This window comes from Rhea pennata, chromosome 3 (genome assembly GCF_028389875.1).
Source record: "Rhea pennata isolate bPtePen1 chromosome 3, bPtePen1.pri, whole genome shotgun sequence".
Lineage (NCBI taxonomy): Eukaryota > Metazoa > Chordata > Aves > Rheiformes > Rheidae > Rhea > Rhea pennata.
The window spans coordinates 6,121,955-6,145,966 of record NC_084665.1 but is presented as its reverse complement, the minus strand read 5'-3'; the positions used below and the strand labels follow the sequence as shown (position 1 = coordinate 6,145,966).

Sequence of the window (24,012 nt, the reverse complement as noted above, 5' to 3'; positions counted from 1 at the left end):
CCTCGCCTCCCGCGCGGCCGCCGTACTTGTAGTCCCGGCCCCGCGCGGCCGCCGTACTTGTAGTCCCGGCCCCGCGCGGCCGCCGTACTTGTAGTCCCGGCCCGGGGGAGGGCGGTGGCGGCCGTCCCTCCCCCCGCAAGATGGCGGCGGCGGAGCAGCAGCCGCCGCCGCCCGAGGGTGGGAGGCCGCTGAGCGCCCTCCTCGGCGGCATCGCCCAGGCCGCCTACTACGGCAAGGAGGGCATCACGGAGGAGCTGCTGCGCGGGCAGCTCTACCCCGAGGCGGCTCCGGAGGAGTTCCGGGCGCTGCGCGCCAAGATGGGCGGCCTGCTGCAGGTAGCGGCCGGGGCGGGCCGGGGGCGGCGGCGGCCGGTTCTCCCCCCCCCCCCCCCCCCCGGCCGTTGCGGCGGGAGGCGCCCGCCGCTCTGGCAGCGAGCGGTGTGTGCTGCTGCTGCGGACCGCTCCGTGTGCGCCCCCTTTTCTCTCCGGGGGTACAGTCTTGTGCGGGACCCGGGGGGCTGCGGTACGTTCGTCTCTGTAGTGGGAAAACGTCGGATTAAAAGTAAATGGCGTCGCCTGCATTTAGCTGCGGGGCTGCGTTTTTCAGTCACAAGATCGAAAGTTAGCACGCGTATTTTATTTTTCTTACAAAGAGTCACTGCAAAAATGACTTTCTGCTGTATCATATTTATATATAAAAAGAAGCTAGTACTTCCTATATTCATTTTTTTTCCTGTTATGTGTTTTGGTTGCATCTAATTACTCACTGTTTGGGATATTTCAGCATTTTGCTGTTGATCCTGTTCAATTCTTGATTCACTTTTTGCTTTTGTTTTTTTTAAATTATTTTCAGCTCTAAATCTGTGTAAGCTCAGTTTTACTGGGCTGTTCTTTCTCCCCTTCTCTGGTAGTCGTTTTTTTCTGACCTGAGGATTATATTTCTTTTTTTGTTTGGCTTGCTTGTTTTTATTACTGTTTTTTTCTGAGGTATCTTAACTCTGGGAGATGTGCAAGATAACTAGCAAACTAGCAAAGTATTTTCTCACTTATTTTAATGCAGTATGGTAACTTCAGATAAACAATAACTTCATATAAATAATCCCCAGATGCAGTGCAGGCTTTATTTTCCTGGTGCTCACGCATGTGGCTCTGTAGACAGCAGCCATCCCTGAAAGGAGACAGTTCCTCAGCCAAAACACTGTATTTGAGACCAGAAGAAAAGACAGTGTTACATCCAGAGGGAAAAAAAAGAAAAAAAGACTTAGACTGGCAAAGTGTAGTCGATAGAGTTGGAATTTGGTGAGGATGTTAGCACTTACTTTCTGCCTTTATGAAGATTTTACTGTTTCTTTAATGATTGGATTCAGAGGCTACCTTGAAAACTGGAAAGATTATTATTGGCTGAACCACAAAGACTTACGATGAGTGGTACTGTCTGTGGGCGTTCTGTTTTGTTTTCTTTTTTTTTCCTTTCTATCTGAAAGACAGCTGCTATTCAAGTACTGTTGAGATGTCTTTGTCCAAACTGTTTTGGATGTAATTCAGGCCCCAGAAAACATAGATGATTAAAATTACTGGATATTTCCCCACTGTTGTAATAACAGGCTCCTAAGTTAGGAGGATGGTGATGTGCTACATTCTTCATGAGCTGCTTTGGTAACCCAAATGGGTAACAAGTGTGCTTTTCCAAGTTGTGCCTTCCAACATAAAATAGCATCTCACAGTTACCAGGTGTGTCTCATGATCTTCATGCCTAATGTTCAACTCATCTCCTTATGGATGAAATTCCTGGGGAATTACCACGTTTTATGCTGTTCAGTCTGCTTAGATGTTGAAGTTTTGAGCTAGGCAGTAGACAAACTACTTTGTCCAGACACAACTTCGTGTTGAGTATATATGGATAAGAATGCTTTAGGCTGCTACTCTCTAGTGGGTCACTTAGGGGAAATAACATCAAAGTACGGTGGATTCTTTCAGAAACTTAATTCTAGAGTATCCAGGGGGGAAAAAAATCTTTTTGACTTTCTGGTCATTTGGAGGGCCCTTTCTTTCGTGTCTGTTTGGAGAAAAGGAGGCTTAAACTTAATTTTCTCTTCCTCTGTCTCCCTGATGGAAACATCCACATCCTAGCTATTATTTGTGGTACCTCCTTGTCAGTTCTCATCGCTGGCTAACAAATCTCAGTCCGTGACGTGAACCGACTCATCTGAAAATCGACAGAAAATATGGTGTGAGCTGTTTCCCTTTGTTTGAACGTGGCAGGAGGGAGAGAATGAGGGCACAGTCCTCTTAGCCCTACGAGTTACTTAACCATAGAAGAGATACTTGTGTACTTCAGAGAGCTGCCTGGCATACTTTCAGTATTTGTGTGAATTAAAATGTGGGGGTGTTTTGTTGTATTATTTTGGGTCTGCTGTAGCAAAAACAATAACAAACTTCAAAAGTGATTCTTCGTGTGTATATCATCTCAGTCTTTGGTCTTCCATGTCTTGGATGGCGGTGTTTCCACAGCTCCTGCTGGATTTAATTCGTGGTAAATATCCTGCGTAATTAGAGCATTAACAGCGATGTTTGTGTTTTGTTTGTGTGGTTTATCTTTAGCTTCCTCCTCTGGGTGTCGATGTAGGGAAGCGAACAGCAGAATAATGATAGGAAGCCAGAGTGCTTGTTCATGCAGGCCATTGCCTTTTTGTGCCAGTGATCTGCACTTGGAGTGCAGAAGAAGGCAGGTGACTTTTATGTCTCCATTGATGATGATAACCTAATTGCACCAAAATGTTCTTTGGGGAGGTAATGATACCATTTAATTTCAGTTACCCCATTTAGGAGCCCGGCCTCCTTGTGTAGTCGAAAGGAAAGGTAGGTGGCTAGTTTAGATGCTTTGTATTGTCCTGTGTTGACTATAGAAGGAGTGTAAACACCTGACGGCAAGGGATGAGCAATGCCTCGTGCCTGACTTCTGCGGAATTTCTCTCTTGACACACATCTGCAGTCACTTGATGCTTAGAAGCAGGGAGATTCGTTACCCTTGTGACCATCTAATTTCTCTAGTACTTCGTGCCTTCTGAATAGTAATCCCCTTAACACCAGTCAGTCCAAGCGTAAGGTAACTATTTGCATATATTAAAAATTAGTGTAATCAGGTGAAGGGCTTTCATGTACCCTTCTGTATTACACATGTGGAAAACACAATAACCCCCCCCCCCAAAAAAAAGTAGTTTCACTGGAGATAAATAAGAGCTGCAAAACTGTATCACGTTTACTGCAGCAGTAAGCATTAAAATGTTTGTTTTTCCCTGACTTGATTATAGAGTAGTTTTGGTTTTATATTTATAAATGCTGTCTTGATAATTTACTACTTACAGCTGCTTTCTTTCCTATTCATACTTCGTTTGTGGACGAAGTGCGTAATGGAAAAAGCTGTTTGCGAGCTGGGTGTAGTTCAGTTTGCTACTGAAAGATAATGATGCACCGTAATTTTGTCCTTTCTTAAGGATCACCTAGATAGGGTTAAAGGACCTTGTAACATTTTTCTTATGGAGGAAGAAACTGAATGCTTAAATCAGTAATCCTTTATATGTGTGTGTGTGTGTTGCAGTTTATCAGTCGCTGAACATATTTCATCATCAAGCTTACACAAAAGCTTATGAGGAGGGCAGATAAGAGACCTTTTTTTGGCAAAATTACTTCATTTGTAAAATTACCCCACCAGGAGAAGCATTTCTACTCTGAGCTTTACTGCTCTTTCGGATACTGGTCTTTTGCTCATTCAAGGTGGAACAGTTGTGTTGATGCTCCTTGTTTTCCTCTCCCTATGTGGTATGCAGCAATACTGCTTTATGTAAGGACTTTTATTTCATTATGTCATGCTCAAGTGATGATTCTTCTATCTTTTGAAAAGTTCTGATGATACCTTGCAAAGATGGAGGGAATAGATGCCGATTATTAGTCTGTTGTAACTGTGACCACTTTTTTTCCCCCTCAATATTTTTATCAATCCACTGGTGTTTACAATAGTTATCTTCTCCAGTCATAAAACTAGGCAGTTTTTCAGCACTGAAGCATTCTTTCTCTTCATTTCCACGTGTATTTTTCTGCAGAATGTGCATAAATAATCTGATCTCTTTCTACAATGCCAGATTTATTTTGTAGAGGAATAATGTTATCCTGCTACATTTACCTGTTGTGATTTTTCTCTCTCTCTCTCTTTTTTTTTTTTTTTTTTTTTTTCCTTAGTGCTTGTTGTTTCCTAGAAGCTGGAATAAAGCTCTAGGCAGATGTGCCTTGGAGAACCAACCATACCATTTCAGTGTTCTGTCAATTCTTTTAACCCTCTGCTTCATAGCCTCTTATTCCATAAGGTTTCTAAACATATGGAAATTGGGAAAGATCGGCTCCTGCAAGTTCTCACCCCTGCTGTTTTTATTTCTCAAAGAGTTTTCATCCTGATTAAAATACTACATTTGTTTTGCTGTTACGTAAGTTTAATTTGGTGAATTTGTTCCGCTGATTAAAAAAAAAAAAAAAAACAAACAAACAAAACTCTCCTTCGCACCTGGAGTAATTCCACTCTTCTCCTTTTGGTGGCAGTAGGCTATTGAGTTTATTGAGCAAGACTGCTTCCTAAATGTGCTTAAAGTGTTTTGGTTTGCTGTTCTGCTCCAGACCAAAGTGTACACTGGCTAATGATATAAAATTTCAGCATGAGGTGTCTAAATATTATATTTTATTTGTATTTCTGCAAACATTGAGGGTGTTACTGTCAGCAGTAAATATACTGGTGTTTCACTGGTACAACATTAATCACGTTGTACACAAGAAATATGAGAGAACTGAAAGCTTGATATCCAGGATATAAAATGCTTCCAACTTCTATGTATACACTGCATGTGTAACATACCCTGGTCCTCTTCCTTTGGTTGTTTTCACTGTAAGTCATGCTGTTTTTTTCCACCGGATTTTTCTAACGATTGTGACTGTTTTGCTTCACGGAGGCTGGTGCTGTCATTGTTATTTGCCTCTACGGTGCCACTAGTAAGCACGGTTTATGCAAGTTCGGTCTTGAAACTGTTTCTAGACTGTGCAACTCCCAGTTACTGCTAGTGATTATTCTTCTTCATGCCTTTGGAAAATGTCTACTAAATAAGAAACCTTGTGATCACAACTTGATCTGAAGGCATGTGGGGAAGGAAGACTCGGTGCCACCTGCAGATAAAATTGCTCGCTGGGTGAAAAGCTCTAGAGGAGCATCAGCGTGCTTCAGATGCTGCGAAGGCTGATGAGGGCCGGTGTCCTGGGTCGTCTCTGAGGACGTCGCCTCCCGGCAGGGACGGCAGTCCTGGCCTGCTGAAGCTGCCTCTGTCACGAAGGGAGGGAGTCCCAAAGCATTGCTGCTGCTGCCTGCCGAGGAGGAGACTACTGATTTTCATGGAAAGGATCTATCCTTCTGTGAAAAATCAGAGTAGAACGAACGGTGAGCAAACTGCCTTCAAGATTTCTACTGCCAGGCGCTGTGGGAAGTAAACATTCTTGCATTTCCTAGCGTAGGAGAGCTGCTGTTCTTCCCTCTCTCCCCACGGGTGAAGGGCTCTATGAACATTTGTTGTTCTGAGCCCTTTACATTGTTTTGTTGCAAGTCCAAGCTTCTGCAAGGCTGAGAGGCAGAGCTTTTGAAAGCAGAGTAACCTCCGTCCACTGATCTGGCTAACATAAAGCACTTCCACCTGTTTTTTTCCTTTTTTTTTTCCTCCTGCAAAACAGAGATTTGTTTTATCTTTGGAGTTTGACAGTTTGCTGCCAAGCAGTGCCTTCCTTCTTTCTCCCCCGCAGGGGGGAGTTGTTCGCATTATCAACTCCAAATGTGCTCTTCTCGTTATCAGCTCCAAAAATAAGCTGATCATGCCAGTGTGAAAGAACGTCCTTGTCTCACCCCACCTTCAGATCGCTTGAATTTGGGCTCTGAAATGAAAGTTTCTTCTGAGAGGATTCAGTTTTTGTTGGGACACTTTGTTCTATGTTTTCTGTCCAGGATATAAATGCTATATCATGTAGGACCTCGAATGGCTTGAAGCTGTCATCTTGATGTAGTGTGACCGTGAGGCAGATCTTTGGCTCTGCAGCTTTTCTGGGTGGAGAAATGTTGCTCGAAAGGTACTCTGTTTTGAACCATAGCTTGTTACGGCCCTATTACTTTTATTTATACCTGGACAATGTAGAACTGGAAAACTACGTTGTCCAGGTACAAATAAAAGTAATTTGGGAAAAGTTAAGAGGAGAGACTGGTTGCTTTCTGATCTTTAGGATTGCTGTTGTGGCTGTATCCACTAACTAAAAATAAGAAGGCCCATTAAACATGCTCATTCAGCTTTTGGGTCTGATAACAGTACCAAAACTTACTGTGTCCATATGAGATGCTTTCTACCCAAATGCACGCCTAACGTAGTAGTCCACCTTTCCATTCCAGTGAATGCCTGCGCTTATTATGAATCATTTCATTTGTTACTGAGCTAGGTAAAACATATTAACAAAAACTTGAGGCAGAATTTCAGGAGGGGAGGAATGTCTGCTGTGTTGTAATTGGATATGCCTGAGAAAATGATTATTATCTAAATTGGTGTTTGCCTAGAACAACAATCCTAGTCTTTCTTTTTTTAATTCAGTGAAACACCACTATTGTATAGCTCGCTAATCTGAACAGAACTCTGTTGTTGCCTCTGCAGCTCTGGTATTGCAGCATAATTATCTTCTTTGTTTTAGTATATATATCTAAGATTAATACTCCCCCCTCCCCAAGTCCAACATTAATTTAAGAAAGTAAAAATTGGATATTTATTTGAACTAACATATGCTATACTGCAGTGATAAATAAGTTTGTGGATACTTTCCTAAAGCATTTTTATTAGAGTGGGTCCGCTATTAGTTATTTTTGGTTTTAGGTATGTGTATATGCAGTCAGTTCAAATAAGAACTGTTGTAGCTTGGCAGTTGTACTAATAATGCTGATAAAGTGGAAAGGAAAAAAATTTTCAAAAAATGAACAGGAGAGGAAGGTTGGCTGCAGAATGTTTTAATAAGAAAAATGGTTTAAGAACATTTCAAGTAACAGTAAGATTCAAGTTTTTCACTGTCTAGAGTAGCAGTTTATTGCTTGTCAATTAATAAGAATAATGTAATATTTCTTTTTTTTTCCTATCCATTCTTTCTGAGCTTCTCCCATTGCAAAGCTCAGTGTCTGTGGTAAGTAAGCGTTTCACCTTTGTGATACTGTTTTATTATTTTAATTGCTAATGGGATATGTAGAAGCCAGTGTTTTTGGTGACACAGAGATGATGGAATTCTACACTGTGAGCAGATTTTCATGAATTGGGCTGACATCTGAACAGTGTAGTAGGAATAAGGATTTTCCTCTGCCCCTCCAAATTATAAAAACTGAAGCATTCCTACTGTGCATTGAGGAGTGCTGCTCCTGAAGGTGGGCAGAAGCAGCAGCACTGTCTGTTATGAAACCTACCACTTAAGAGTTATATCATCATTCGTTTATTAAGTGTGAGACAGAGGCCAAAGACCATTTCCTAATGAGACCAATCCTAGACTGATTTCATCTGACATTGTAAAGTGCTGATGTGCTGTGACTGTGCTACTTAAGTGAAAATGCTTTAACTTAAGTTTAATGGTTTACCTGACCTTTTGTATCATATAATTTATTTATATTCTTATCTGTAGAGGAAAGGCAAATTACAAGAAGTAAGCAGACTTACTTGGTGGATATACAGTAAGTGTGGGTGAATGCTGAATATGAGCGCTTTTCTCTGCACGTAAAGATTTAGTCCACCCTGTCTCCGTTGCAGGGTTGGCTCATCTAGAACAGATGGGTCAGTGCCAGCCATGTTTTACATTTTAGTTTTAAAATGCCCTACTGAAAATCTGGTGACTGTCTGTCAGTGGACTTCCAGAACAGTGTGCTGTTGCAAAAATTGGATTGCCTCGTAGTAGCAGTGCTTTGTGTCCTGTTGATTTCACGTTTGCCATCCAGTTGCGTGGTTTGATTTGTCACGTTCGTAGAATTTCTGCCAGTAAGTAGCATTCTTATCATTAATACCACCAGCAAGTTTTGGATGAACCCTTTATTTCTCAAAAAAGCACAGGCATGTTTAGCGTGTGGGGTGTGTGCGTATACATGTGCGTGCCCAGAAAGGTATGTAGCTCGATTATGCTGAAGCTCATTACTCAAGACTGATCCCTGCTGTATTTTCATTGACTTCAACAGGAGTCCTATCTGAAGGAAGATAAGGGAATTCTGTCCTGCTTTTGGAGTTCATTACTACAAATTAAATGCTTCTACTGTTCTTAATTAGTATTCATCAAACACACACCATATGGAATATATTCGAAAAGAGAGAGTCTTAGGCTTCATGTATAGTTTCCTGTCTTTAATTCAGAAGTGCCAATGCTCCATTTTCTTATTCCCGAAAGTATGGGTGAAGTATTGAAGAGGGTAACAAAGTTCATTGCCATTGTCTCAGTACCAGTAATCTCCTGGACTAGCATTAGTTTTCCTTCTTCTTTAAATATGACCTGTGAAAAGGGAAGAACTTCAGTTGATCCCTTATTTTTCCTTCTGTTTTATGCATGAAGAAGGACTAAAAGGAAAAGGAGAGGCTGTACTTAAGTGTAAATCTGGCCTGCAGTGTTTTACGTAAAAAACTAGAGACGTGAAGGAAATGAAACTGAAAAATAAATGTAAATCACTCCCTCTTCAAAGAGTGATTTTTGATTGTTCTTGTAATTCACACTAATTTCATCTTGGACAGAATGATCAAAACTAAAGTTCAATACTTTTTGTGTTGTTACTTTCATGCTTTAGGCTTTTTACTTTTTTTTTGTAAACAGGAATCTAAGGTTTAGCTACAGGCAGAGACAACCCAAACTTCTTCCATTTTGATGGACTAGGAATGAAAAGGTGGTTTCTGTCAGGTTTCGGATACAGCATCCTGCGCTTGAAGTGCACAGACCTTACATAACCGAAGTTGAGAGCGTTTACCGGGAAAATGAGCACTGACTGCTTATTCTTTTCTTACGCTCTTTCAAAATACCTGTTTCTAACAAGTGTCAGGCGCAGGATACTGGACTTTTGGACAGACACAGTACAGCTGTTCTTGTGTTCCGTGTTTAATCTGGTCTTAACCTCTCTTTCCTCCTTAAGTACCATGGATTTCTTGTAATAAACTGTTTTTTCCCCTTTCCCTAGGACTCGGCTAAAACTATATTCTTTGTTACTTGGAATTTCTTTTAAATTGTGTCTGTTGTTGCTGTGTGAAGGCAGATTAGTATTTCCTTTGCTTTAAGACAGTCTTAAAGTTGGCACTGGAGTAAAAGTTCTTATTTCAGTCTGGCCGCTCTTAAGCAAAGTGGCCACACATTTTAGCAGATTGTGAAAAAAATATGTATTTGAAAACACAAAGTAGATTAGTCTTACTAGGAAAAGAGACATTTCTGTGGCCGCTTTACTTTGTGGTGAGCATAACCTTTTCAGCTACCATATATATCCTCATTTCACACAAAGTTCAAAACAAGGAGAAAACGGAAAGAGCTGTTAATGCCTTGAGTAACCACCACTATACCAATGATGCAAAACTGTGGCGTTCACCTGAGTCACTGAGCATCACAGCTAGCGTGTTAAAAGGAAATTGAGATGGCACTTTTCATGGCAACTTTTTTGCATGCTGAACTTTTTTACATGCTGCTGAAAAGTGTTAACTTTTCTGTTGGTGGTAAGAGTTTGCAGCTGTATTCATGCTATAATGCACAGTTGTATTCTTGATCTGATGTGAAACAGTTTGTTTCTACTATACTGGTTTGGAACAACTGGATACAGTATATCCAGCTTATTTTTAAAAAGCTGAAAACACCAAGAACTTAATCAATGCTGAAAATGTGGCTTACTGAAATTACTCTGTTTTATAATTGGTACTCTGGATTTCTTCCTGTATGGTAAATTGAGTATAAAGAAGCCTTGAACTCTTCAGCATGTTCAAAGGACGTCAGAGTTTGCTGTAGTTTATTTAAAAAAAAGGGGGGGGAGGGAGAAACTGCAGTAGTGGCATAAAATAGCAGGACCAGTTACACCAAGATTTGCTATCCAGTCTGAATAACAGTTTTGGTTCCAAGTGGGCGCTTTTTTGGTGGGAGGAATTGATTAAAATTTACAGCAAAGACTCTCCAGTTCGTCTCTAGGGAATCATCAGCTTTAGAACAAGATGAAGTATGTGACTTCCTTAAAGGAAGAACATAAACTGTCCCACTTTTATGTTCTGTATTTATCTTTATAAATACGTTTTTATACAATAGCTTTGAAAAGGTTGTTAATGTATGGAGTAATTCCGTTCTGATTGGAAGTGGGAAGATCCCCATTGTACAGAATTAGGACTATTCATTATTGGAAAAATCAAACTGGCTTCTTATTTTGGGGGATTATTGTTATGTATTATAAACTTCTGAGGTTAAAGCACAGTAATCTTCGTAACTGTGTTGTATTGACATTAGTCATACACAGGGAAAACCATTCAGTTTGGTTTGACCAGAATGACCATTCAGGCATTCTGTGCTGCTTTTAGCCACTCGTTGGTTTAAAATGGGACTGTTTGAACAAAGCAAGGGGGATTTGCCCTTCACTTTGGTTACGGTGCACAAATACTTGCTTAAAGGCCAAAATCTAATTCGGTGTGCTCCATCTCCTAAAAAGTTGAGTAGTGCTATGGTTGTATAGCAAATTTGCTACTGCCTCCTCTCAACTTGCCATGCGGTTTTGTAGCTGTTTGCTGTCTTCACGGACTGCCTGCTTCAGTGCTACAGGTGACGATGATTTTGGAGTATGTTTTTTAGCCTTCTCATTCTTTAACATCTTACATATTTACTTATTAACAATGCTGCTTTGTGTGTGACTTCATGTAAATAAAAACAGATTACAACTGGATCTCACTGAAAGAAGCTATAAATTACACAGTGCAGAGCAAATGTGAAATAATGCTCAGCTTGGCCGAACACTCTTTTAGATTTAAGAAGCCTATGTGTGTGCATGTATGGCTGTGTGTGTATTTGCAGTTCTCATTTTGTATGTTAAGAAATTTCTGAAAGCTTGTTTTTCATATATTTCGTTTCTAACAATCAAAAATTTCAGTGTAAATATAGTTTGACTTAAATTCTGTATTTTTCTGAATAAGGTTAGAATTTTTCTTCTTGTTGAGGTGCTTTTGGATATCTACCAAAAGATTCTTACCTTAATGTTGGTCTTTTTTTTCCCTCTTCTTTGCGGTCTTTATAAACTGTGATTTCAGGACTATAAAACATATTTTTAAGACAAATGCAGACGCTAAAGCTGAATCTTTGTAACAGACAAGTGAGCAACAGACATCTTTACTTTGAGTCTGATATTTACATATGACTTTGCAGTCTCTTTTCAGACTGTCACCTCTGACGTGTGAATTCTTCAGAGCTTTTTTGTATAAATACCCTTTAGTTTTACACAGATCTGAGATGGTGCAAGTGTTTTACAAATTTGAATTAGTTGTAATTTCATTTGTATTTTTCATTAAACTCAATTCTTAACTTTTTTGACGTGAACAAATATGTACAACTCCCTTTTCTTGGAAAGCAGAGAAGGCACATTTGGGCAGTGTGCCTTTATTTTAGAGGTGTAGAGGGTCAAATGGTCGTGTAGTGGGCACAGTACTTATTTATGAAGTGTGTGCCCATATGCACACATGCAAAAGTAAGAAAAGTGAGGAGTCGTAAATTAGTGCCCCCTCATGTTTTCCAGGTGAAATTTCTTCTAACACAATTCAGTGACGCATTTAGCTTTCATACGTTGTCTAGAATGAAGATGACAAATGTGGTTATGATGCTGGTTGGAGTTCTGCTTAAATTTGTAACTTTTGGCTTCTGGAATGTGCATTGAGGGCAAGAACCTGTTGTTTGACTCCCTCCTCTTTGTGTTACCTACGTTTGCGCCTGCGTCCCATCGCAGCATGGACCTGTGGGCTGCTTTCCGGTGTCGTGAGATGCACGAGTAGTCCGAGCTGCGATCTGTTGATGGATCCTCAAGAGACTAGAGCCTGTTAGGCCACACTGCAGCTTGGTTGTGACCTATACTGGAAGAAACTGCAGAGCACCTGCACTTGATGCAGATTTGCAGAATGGCTCTTCTCTCATCAGGTGCTGGACATGGCTGTGTGGGTGTTGGTCACATAAAAGGAGACACTGCATAAAGTCTCCTGTGTGAGCGAAGGAGAGACGGGGATCTGGCTCTGGGTTGTCGTGAGCAAGGTTAGGAGAACGTCGGCTGCTTTTTTCTCGGCAAGGAGAGTACTTCTGTTCGCAGGATTTCTTTCATGGTGTTGGTTGTATCAGTAAACCTATAAAAAGTCTCATAAGGACAAGTAAGTGTCAGAGGAAAATTTTCTAGTTCATGTGGGCAAACGAGAAAGGGTTTATTGACTATGAATAGCCCCAATTTGACTAGAAGCCAGAGAAGAACCGTGGGAAGAGGTGACTGAATGCTTTCTGGTGGCGTGCACCATCCTGGAGCACTTCCGTGTTGAAATTTTCAGCAGTTGGTGCCTGCAACGGTGAAATCTAAAGCTAGATTTTGCCCAGCCCCGAACGGTTTAGACTGGTGTTGCGGGTGCCTGCCGGCCCTGCGAACGCGGGCACCCACGCGCAGCTCCGGAGCGCGGCGCGAGCGGCCCAGCTGCGGGGAGCCTCGCTCCTGCCGGCTCGCTGCAAACGCTCGCCGGCCGGCCGGCTCTGCCGGTTGGTGGCTTGGTCGGGGCCTGACTGGATATAAATAGGGAATTCACTCTGAGTAATTAAAGTAGTCAATAAATACTTAATTCCACGGGAGGATACTCTCACTTCAATGTTTTGGTGGTTTCATTAAGTTTTTAGCCTTTTTTTTCCTCCAAAGATTTATTAGGTTTAGTTTTAAAAGCATATTTGATACAGCAAATGGGAATTAAATCTTTATGGGGAAAGTGAACTGATGCTTGCACTAGGAATGGTTTCTTCCGAGCTCCCCAGCTTGGGTGGTGCTCGCAGTCGGGTGGTGGTTTACAGGCCCCCAGGCTGCCTGGGGACCTTTACAGGATAGTTGTGATCCCTACGGGGAAGAGTTTGTCCTGGTGCTCAGTTTGCCTTCGCAAAGGCTGCGCTGTTGACGACTGCTAGGGCAGCTGCTGGTTAGGGGAGCGTGTTTTGTATTTCACTGAACTGAGAGGAGGAAACCTGTTTTATATGTGCCGAAAGGAAGAGCTGCTGTTTGCTGTGCTGATGCTGGAAGCTTACCGCTCGCCTGGCAAGCCCGTCAGCACGTCACGGGAGTTGTCAAAACACCTGATGAATGAGTGGTAAAGCACTCGTGCCTGCTTCTGTTTCCCCTGGAGCTGTGAGCCTGTAAGCTTGTCTCCTTTGCCTGCTGATCTCTTTGCTGCGGTGTCGGTAGGGTTGCGGGCTGAGGCAGCGGGCCTTGGGGCACAGTGATTTACAGCGGAGTCTGGTAGGGGCAGAGCTGCGTGTACAGGGACTTTTCTGCATCCCAGTGACTCTAGCTACTTTCCAAATGGTACAGATAAGATACAAGGGTTGTAAAAGTAAGGAAAGCAGAGTTCAGAGCCAGAATTTTGTTCAAATCACGATATGTGGCAAGACAGCATACAACTGAGTAGTGTGACTAAGTGCATTTCATGTTGTTCAGTGCTAGATCATCTATATTTGGTATAAATCAAGCTAATATCCAAATGTAAACCAAGGTGGAAATTAGCTGAATTTATAATTACGTTTTAAGATGCAGACAATCAGGATAGACTGAGTAAGAGTGGAAATGAATTCACGATGTGAATTCTGTTTTCTGTGCTTTGTTCATAATAAAGTAAGTTTTTACTTGGCCTGATTTTATTTACAAGACGACTGTCTGCAAAATCTTCTTGAAACAAAGTCTGCTAATGTTTGCACCATTACTGCTTTCAGGGTAGGGCTACAACCTTTTTTCTACATGCTCTTAAAGTATGAGCTGATCCAACTTCTATTTTTAACTCTAAGTTAAATGAGATTAAACATTAAGCAGTAGTCCAGGGCAACAAGTAATTTTCCCAGAATGATTGCAGAAACCTGATAAATACAGTTCTCCTTTATTCTCTTTTGCAAGAGAAAGGAGGAGGAGATAAAAGGCCCATCACATGATCTGTCCAGGGAGGGAGAGGTCATGTCACAAATTCCAGGGCTGTCACTATCTCTGTCTCTTCTGCTTCTAGTCCCTCTCCTTGAACATTTTTGCATTTGCCATCTGGTATTTCTTCTACACTATCTGGATTTCTCTCTGCTTTTTATTCTTTTTCTCTCTTTTCTTCAGCAATACTGCATGAGGTGGCTTCCATCTGTTGAAAGTTCTTATTTATGAAGCTAGTCCCTTCAGGAGGATGAAGAAGAAACTATTTTAGACTGAATAACATAACCTGCAAAGACTTATGCACTCTTAAAATAACTTTGGTTCTGCTGAAGGATAGCTTGGGAGCGCATATCTGTGCTTTTTTTTTTCCTTAGAAAAAAAATTGATCCTTTCAAACTTGTATACAACATGGCTGTATACAGAGTTTGCAGAGTTTGGCCTCTTCAGGAATCTGCTTGGAAGAATCCAATGGAATATGGCCCTGGAGAGCTGAGGGATCCAGGGAAGTTGGTTGATGCTAAGGAATCACCCTCAATTATCTTTAAAAGGTCAAGGCAATCAAAGAGGTTCCTGAGGACTGGGAGAGAGCAAATGTCACTTTTATCTTGAAGGAGGACAAGACAGAGGATCCAGGGAAGTACAGGCCGATCAGCCTCACCTCAATCCATGGATCCATGGGAAAGTGATGCAGTAACTAATTCTGGAAACCATTTGCAGACCCATGGGAGTACAAGAAAGTGTTTGGGAGGAGTAAGGATTTGTGGATGGGAAATGCTGTTTCACCAACCTGTTAGCCTTCTGTGATGAAATAACTGACTTGGTGGATGAGAGGAGAGCAGTAGATATTATTTATCTTAATAAAGTGGTTGATACCAGGACCAATACTGTTTAATGTCTTCATAAATGACCTAGGTGATGGTACAGAGTGCTCCCTCAGCTAGTTTGCAGGTTTGCAGATGGTGTGAAACTAGGAGGAATGGCTGATATACCAGACAGTTGTGCTGCCATTTAGAGGGATCTTGGCAGGCTGGAGAGATAAGCAGAGAAAAACCTCATAAAACTCAGCAAAGGGAGATGCAGAGTCCTGCCCCTGGGGAGGAATAACTCCTTGCACCAGTAGGTGCTGGGTGGTGACCAGCTGGAGGGCAGCTTTAAAGAGAAGGTCTGGCATGGGGCAACCAGTTGAACACGAGCCAGCAATGCACGCTCATGGCAGAAAAGGTCAATGGTATGTAGGACCACATTAGGAAGAATGTTGCCAGTAGGTGGAGAGAGATGATCCTTCCCCTCTGCTGAGCCCTGATGAGGCTGCATCTGGAGTGCTGGTCCAGTGCTGGGCTCCCCAGTATGAGACATGGAGCTGTTGGAGCGAGTCAGCAAAGGGTCACAAAGATGGTGAAGGGACTTGGAGCATCTCTCATATGAGCAAAGGCTGAGAGAGTTGGGCCTGTTCAGCCTGGAGAAGAGAGGACTGAAGGGGAATCTTGTCACTGTGTATATCAAGAGGATGGGGCTAGACTCTTTTCAGTGGTGCCCAGCAGCAGGGCAAGAGGTAGTGGGCACAAACTGAAACATAGAAAGCTCCATCTGAACATGAGGAAGAACTTGTGAGGGTGACTCAGCACTGGAGTAGGTTGCCCAGACAGCTTGTGGGCCCCTTGGAGATGTTCAAAGGCCACCTGAACACCATCCTGTGCAATGTGCTCTAGGTGATCCTGCTTCAGCCGGGGGGTTGAATCAGACGATCTCCAGAGGTCCCTACCAACATCGTCATTTTGTGATAACTGCATTTTTAAGAATTGCTGGGAGTGTGATGTTCTGTTGCTCCTACCCTATGTGGCAAAAACCGAAATGCTTTCTAAACATTTGCAAAGAATCACTCAGGTCAGGATAGCACAGCTGTCTGATCGCACAGCTTGTTAAAAAGACACTTTTTTGATATAATTCAGTTGAGCACAGGCCAGGGTAGGCAATTTATTATTTATCTATATTTTTTATCCTCATATGTGACCCTTGCAGTTGCAAGTATATCTGCTATTAATAGAACATTTCCTTATTTTTTTCAGTTCCCTACACGATCTCTCTCTAGCCTGTCCACAGCCTATCTGTGTTGTCTCAGAGAAGCACTTTCCATTGCCTTTTTTCTTACATCTCTCTTCCTCTGTCTATTTTTAAATAATGTAAGTACTTTGGAAGCTACTGTGCAGTAAGGGGGTGGTGCTTCTTTATGTTTATTGCTTAAAATCCCAGCTTTTATCATCTATTCATAAACCAATTATGCAGGCGTTGTTTAGGGAGCTAGCTATGACTAACGTCAGCGGGTGGACTTGTTCATATTTTTTTATTCGTGTCCTCAAAGTGGTGTAAAGCACAGAGAGAGCCTGCAAGCAGATCCAGACAGAGTAATTTTTTTTTTTAAACCGGGTGAGAACCTTTTTGAGCTCAGCACGGTAGGTTTGCAAGTACTATCTGACCACAGAAGAGTGTCTTAGGTTGTGGTTCATCCGGTAGCTGTCTATTTTAATCAACCGTTCGTCTTCACTGTCATCAAGTGAGTCTTCATACCACAGAAAAATGACACCTTCTGCAAATAATTTAGGAAGTGGTGTTTCATGGAATTGTGAGTTCAAAATCGTCATTTCTTGCAGACGTTCAGACTAATGGTAGAGGCAGGCTGGAGGGGAAAAACGTGGTCACTTCAGAACCCGTTCAAAACTAATACTGAGATTTCTCTTGCGTTCAGTTGTAAGCTAGGCCAGAATGGCTGTATGTATCGCACTGTCCCTCTCGCTCCCACCCGCACCAACAGCTGTTACAGAACTTCATGTCCAAACAAAAAACAAGTTTAGTAGAGAACATTGCTTTTTTGTGAGCTTGTGTGCAAAAAATAAGATAGGGCTTTCGGGGGGGGTGGGGGGAGGGGGGTTCTACTTGGTGGGAACCTGGAAGAGAAAATGAAAGAATGGAAACGATCTGTGGAGGAGAGTTTTATCTTCCCCATTTGACAAGTCTGTGTAAAATCAAGCTTAATAAGATTAGAAATGCAGGAAGGATAATTTTGCCTGAAATTTCCTAATTTTATTGCACATTTTTTGCATCTGCAGCAGGAGTTAGTTAATTCTTTTGCTGCATTTTGTTGTGAGTGCTCCTGACCAAGAAGAAAGTGAGAATAACCTGAACATAAAAAAATTTCAAAATCCACCGAATATTCATTGACCTTGGTGTAGTATCTTCTCTGCAGTGAACCAAATGGCTCTACAGGTTTAAATAACATATATGTGTTGCAGAAGATCATACACACCAGAAAGAAATTTTAAATTACAGGATTTTAAACAAAATTTATATTATTCTCATAATGATTGACAGCTAGCTCTTTTCTATAAGCAAACAGTTTCATCTCCACTTCTAACCGTGTATGACAGCTCAATAAGAAGCAGAATAAAATAATGTTGGGAGACAGTATGGAGCTTGAATAAAAGAAATTCCTGAGATCTCCCATGGATTAGATGAAGCCTAAAAGGTTAGTTAAAATCTTTCTGCTTTGATTAAATGTATTGTTAAGGTCACTTGTGATTTCTGAATTAATTTGAATTTGGAGGGAAGGAGGCCCTTTAGTTTTGTGCTTTTTTTTTCAAAAGGTGGATCACTGTTTTCAAATGCAGACAAGCAGGCTGACACATCTAATTTTGTCGTAATTCCAATTCTCAGGAGAGGTCTTAGACTCTAATAAATAGTATTTGTGAGGCACAACCTGCCAGTCAAAAACCTCCGCTGTCTCCGGCAACATGGGAAAATCTACTGGCCGAATATCCAGGGAACGTCTATGGGAGCAGCTCGGTTGTTATGGAACTGGTATCAGCAGCCCATGGGAGACAGTCCGGTTACTACATGCTTAAAAAGGAGAGTCAGAAACCACAGGGCTGCAGAGATGTTCTCGTGTTCCTCCTGACTCAAACTACCAGTTGCGCTAGGATGTGCGTGAATTAACTCGGATGAGTACCCTAATGTCACCAGGGCCCTTGAGACTGCTGTGCCCAAAGATGACGAGAACTTCTCACGTTCCTCTGCTGCTTACTTCAGCGTTGCCTTTCTTTGTACATAAGCAGAAAGAAGCTGCATGCAGCAAAGATGCCTCCAAATCCAGAAATGCCCCAAGTCTGGTAGAGGTTTACTGTACTGGCCAGCAAGAGCTTGCACATGGAGCTGCTGCACGTTCTTCCCGGCAGTGGCAGGTCCCTGCTCTCCGTGCACGTGCTCCAAGTGTCTGATAAAAGGTTTTCAAGGTTGTATTTCCGAGCACAGCTGAATTACAGCGCTGCAATACAGAAATAGCTTCTCATTCCGCCTACAAAAAACCCGAAGAGGCCAGTTCATTACTGCAGTACACGGCCCCGAACTGTTTGTGTTCTGCGAGCTTTTGATTTCTTTGTGCTACAGGCTGGCAGCGCTCCACGGTGCTGAGGGTCAGCTGGAGAAAATGCCCACGCGTCCTGGCGTGGCAGGCTCTTGGAGAGCTCCCATATTGCTTGACAAGTCATGTTTTATTTCTGGAAATGAAGTGCGCTTTTCTTCCTGGTGAATTTTACCGATTGTTGTTTTTCACTACTATTGCATGCTTGTCAGGCTCTATTTCTCAGAAAAGATAATGAGTTTAAGTCTGCTTTCCTGTTCTGTGTACCAAGGCACATGTCTAATTAAGCAAATACAAAACTCTCCAGATTATCAAATGCTGTTCCATTAAAGAAATAGTATTTGAAGTCATATTTTTTTATTGGCTGAATTACATTTTAAGAGATAATGGATCTCTCTTGAAGATGAATGCAGGGAAAAGTTAGTATGAACAAAACTGTTTCATGCTGTTTATGTCCAGCCTCTGGAAGGAAAGCTGTAGCTGGTTCCTGAGGGTAGGATTGGCAAGCTCCTAGTATGATGGGCTGTGAAAAAAAAAATGGGTGTTTTAACAAATCTCAAAATCTGTAAAGTGAGGAAATTTTGTGTATGAATTCTTGTAGGTTTTAATTTTGAGAATAGGATTTACAGTGCTGTGTTGCATAGTCACTTGAATGAATAGTAATAGTAATGTAAATGAAATAGTGAATGAGACATACCCCTCTTGAACCAGTGCTCAAAATGGTTTTACAGCAGGAATTGATGGATAAAATAGGTTTCAACCCCTCTAAGTCCTGAGAAATTTCCAGTGATGATGCTAAAACGTGTGTGTGTTGTCTATGCTAAAAGTGAAACCATTTTCAGCACTGCTGTAGGAAGAGACCCGCTGGAGCGTCGGACAACAGCTAATCCTTGTCCTGGTCCTGCTCAGCGATCCACCTAAATCCCCAAAGTTTGAAAGCAGAAGAGGGAGACCTGTAATCAGACACGTTTTACCTATACTTGCTTAAACACACGGAAGAACCGCTTACGTTTTAAATTTAAATCAATCCTTAGAAACATCAATAAGGTGTATTCACTGTAATTTGATATTCTGACTATGCAGTTGAGGAGCATTGTTAAAGCTAATGGAAAGCATTGTTTGCAGTGCTGCGCGGAGTATGACTAGAATAATTTTTAGACAAATTATATTAAAAAATTTATTCAGGCTTTGTCAAATTGTCCACAGTTCAACTGCTGTCATATATGTGAGTAATGGAGTGGAACTGTGGTTGCTTTAAATTCATTCTTTAAAAATGAATTGTACAAGAATTCGTACAATGAAAGAAATGAAGGATCAGTGAAGACTTATTTTTTTCTCTCATTCTTTGTAACTTACCCCTGCTTTCCTATCTCATAATAAAATGTTTCCAACTTAGAACGACAAAGAATATTAAAATGAGTTGTTGGATTTTCATTACTTGAATGCCTGTAGAGCTGATGTTTTTTGTTGAGGAATTTAAAGAAAATATATCTACAGGATCTTCATGCAGTTATTTTGAAGTATAACTCATTGATTGTTTGTACACTCTTCAAATTAAAATTTATATTCTTTTAAAATGAGCTTTTAAGAAACAGTTTGATTTCCAAACTGAGAGAGATTCTATTCTGAGTGAGGTTTATTGCTATATTATTTAAAGGATAGGTGCTGATAAAAATTCCCCAGAATACACTGTAATTGTCATCTTCCCCTGTTTCTTAAGTGTATACATTTGCAAAATTAAATGATTCATATTTTATGTACACATGCAAGCGTATATCTGTATGAGAGAGAGCAAGAGATGGGTGATATATGGTTTCCTTCCTCTATTTTGGGTGGCAAAACATTTTTGTGTGGTAGTTTGGTAGCAAACTAACTAGGGTGCTTGTAGCACATAAACATACCAAAGTTTTGCACTGAACTTGCAAAGGCGAGTGGTATACTAGACAGCTCAAATTTTAAAACAAATTGCCAGGTGCTCCTGATACAGCAGAGATTAGATTACTTCTAATATGGATTGCCATTTGTTTTCTTAAACCTGTAACAGACGGCACCAAATCCATTTGGAGAGTTCAGGAAGACGGCGCTTCCTTGTTAAACACTGCAAAAGTTTGAGGAGAAACAGCTCATGCCCTGGGTGGTAAAAGGCTGAGCACTGTTAAAGACCACAGGTTGTGCGATGTTTTAGGGAAGGGCTGGGTTTGTTTTTCTCTTGAAAAAACTCAGGGTAAGAAGGATGTGGTGTCCCTACTGCAGGTTAAGTGCATGTTGTTGGCTTTGCTCACTTCAAAGCAGCAGCCTCCTGCTGCAGTTCTCTGGCCCTTGTGTGATGTGCAAGCTCATTTTCTAGGGGTAGTTCTCTCTTTATTTTAATTTTTTTTTTAAATCAGTCATTTTAGTTCCAGCCACTCTTGATGTGACTACGATCCTTGTACTTTGCCAACTATCGGGTCCGGAGGAGAGCAATGAAGCCTGCTTGTAGCTAACTCCGCGGACAAGTGTGGGTGATCACAGACGAAGTAGGGAGAAGTAGCGTATCTCCTGTCTACAGCAAGTTTCTGAAATGCTAATGCTCAGCGCACCTCTAAGTCCAGATAAGCAGCGCCCTGCGTTACCGACGGGGAGCCTGAAGCACGCGGCGTGTGTGCCTGGCCAAAACCCACACGGTGCCGTTATCTCTGCTCATACTAGGCTTTGAGAGTGAGCTTGTTATTTCTGTGAACGCTGTTTAGCTTTTGTAACAACGCTAGCTTCAGTTTTGAGCAGCAATTTTAAAAGGCACAGCTGTATTTTTACCTTGGAAAGTGGTGAAGGTACTGAACGAGGGCAATTTCACACCGCAGAGCCTTGCATCGTCAGGGTTTTGCACCAGTAAGGTACAGAGTACAGTAGCAGAAATATAATGGCAAGGAAAATTAAATTGATGCAAATTCCAAGAATCCCAGTGTTATCTTCATTTTACTTTGTTGTTAAGGATCGGTTACATCTGGTTTTGGTGAAAATGAAACAAAGTTGTCTACTTCAAATTGCATTGAGGAGATCTAACCACAGATTCCTCTCCAAGTTCTGCCTCCTTCTCTGCTATAGGCATATTTAAGGAACCGTTGCCGGTTAGGCAATGGAAATTTAAGGCTTACTATCAACTTTGGAAGGATGTGGAAGAGTGGATTTCTGTAAAAATAGGTTTTGAAAGGATCGTTTCTATTGCAACACAGGGAGGAGGAGTAAAGAGTAAGAGTAAAGAGTATGCCTAGGGGCTACTGGGAGTATGGGACAGAGACAGGGAGAAGCTCCTTGGTGCTCCTGTAGGAGTGCTCCATAGCTGGAGGCACTCCTGGCTTTCTCTTCCCAAAATACTCCCCTCCAGCTGTCCCAGGGCAGTGATCTGGGCAAAGTGGTAGGTAAGTGCAAATGGAAGTTTTTGGGTTATTTCCATAAGCCAAGTTTGCTTGCGCTATCCTTTTAAAACCTGATATTTGTAAAACCCTGAAGATACAATCTTTTGGGTTGAATGTTCAGCTTTGACCGTTAAAGAATTCTTTTAAGCAATCTTTTCCCTTTTTCTCCTCCTGTTTTTCTTCCAGTCAATTGCTTCAGCAGACATGGATTTGAATCAGCTGGAGGCTTTTCTCACTGCCCAAACCAAAAAACAAGGTGGCATCACATCAGATCAAGCTGCAGTTATTGCAAAGTTTTGGAAAAATCACCGAATAAAGATCCGAGAGAGCCTGATAAATCAAAGCCGGTGGGATAATGTCTTGAAAAACATGAACTGGAGAGTGGATTTGAAATCACAGTCAAGACACATTGATCAGATAAATACCCCTGTTGCAATAGTTGAAATGGAACTGGGAAAAAGCGGGCAGGTAAGCTTTACTTTGTAAAATATGTAAATCTCATTTAACTGGGTATGTGCCGAAATATTTTACCTATTGCTGAATTCGCTGCAGCCAAATCGAGTCAGTGTATTTGTCAGCACCAGGCCTTTAATGTACTTAAAGTGATTAAAGTGATAAAATGTGACTTGTTGGTCACAAAGATACGTTATGTGGTGAGTGCAATTTTTGCCTATATTATGTCTTCATGTATGGATTGACAGCTCTCCTTACATTAAGTTTGGCAAATCTGAGAGCACAGAATTCAAACATACAGTCAGTCACTCTAGCTGTTACGTTAAAATTATATTCATATCCCATATACAGCAAAGTCAATTGGTCTTTTCCTAATCAAATACCAGAATTAGATAATACCTGCAGAATAGAAGCTGAAAAAGATTAAAGTTCAAAGATTATAAATGATCATCTATCCTTTTACATTTTCAGGATAAATCAGAGGAAGGATTTGTCTATTTTTTGTAACGACTATTTTCATGTTACAAGTAGATCTTTGTTAATGGTTGCTTTATGCAATCTGATCTTACTTGCATGAGAGATGCAATAGGAAATGCAATATCCTTTTCTGATAGGAAAGAGTTTTCAATTTGGTATTTTTTTGCTCATTAGCAAATCTTAAAACCTCTTTCTCTAACAGTAGCTGTTGCAAATCAAGCTATGAGCTAAGTTTGGGCATTTGATGCTAACAATTGACATTTAATATATTTCCTTTGTTTTCATAATATTTCAATTGATTATAGCAAAGAAGTACCTGTATTAGGCATATAGAGTGTACCTGTGCAAACTCTGTGTGTTATACAAGGTTGGCATGAAAGTAGCATTCAGCTGGGGTCCTTCTGTGACAGTACATTTTGGTGTGGTTACTCTGCTAAGTCTAGTTTTCCTCTTGGTTTTTGAAAGCTTTCCCCTTCCTAATTGCTGGCTCTCCACCTTCTACCAGTGTATCTCTGCAGTGCCCAAGATAATAATGGTGTATGTTTTTAGACTTTTTTCCTAGCTTTAAAGAGGATTGTTTTCTGCCAAGTATTTTGAGATCTTGGAAATAATTATATTTCATTAGTAACAAATAGGGGAAAAAATTTAAACTTATAGTGAGTACATTAGAATGAGCACATTAGTGAACAAATGGAAGAAATATCCATGTTCATTAAAAAAATATATCTTGAAATCACTAAGCCATAGTTGTTTTTCAGAAGGCAGTCGCTCTTTTTTTTTGAAATTATTTTTTCTCCAGTAATGGATTATTACAGTAACATCAGTCAGCAAGTACATATATAATTCTTCCTCCCTGTACAGCGAGAGAACGAGAATGTAAGCATGAAAGAAGAACAGAGATTTGAAGCATTTAAATTTTTCTTAACAAAGAACCCCACAATAAAACCAGAGTTAATTATTTTAGCAATGCAATTTCATGTCTCAAATATACCAAAGAAAATGGTTATGTAAATATGCTTTTTTGAACTACCATTAGATGTAACTTCTACTATTAGATGT

At 41.1% G+C, this 24,012-nt stretch overlaps 1 protein-coding gene across 3 annotated transcripts in view; it reads left to right on the top strand.

Moving 5' to 3' along the window:
- The first annotated feature begins 104 nt into the window (after nt 1-104).
- The window catches only part of COMMD1 (copper metabolism domain containing 1), an 82,885-nt gene continuing 58,977 nt past the window's right edge, over nt 105-24,012 (top strand). For all 3 annotated transcript variants that reach the window (XR_009957820.1, XR_009957821.1, XM_062571444.1), the window contains exons 1-2: nt 105-335; nt 22,210-22,491. Coding sequence is in view for 1 of the 3 variants with exons in the window: in XM_062571444.1 (XP_062427428.1) it covers nt 141-335; nt 22,210-22,491 (477 nt within the window). In the remaining 2 variants the exon portion in view is untranslated. The remainder of the gene's footprint in view (nt 336-22,209; nt 22,492-24,012) is intronic.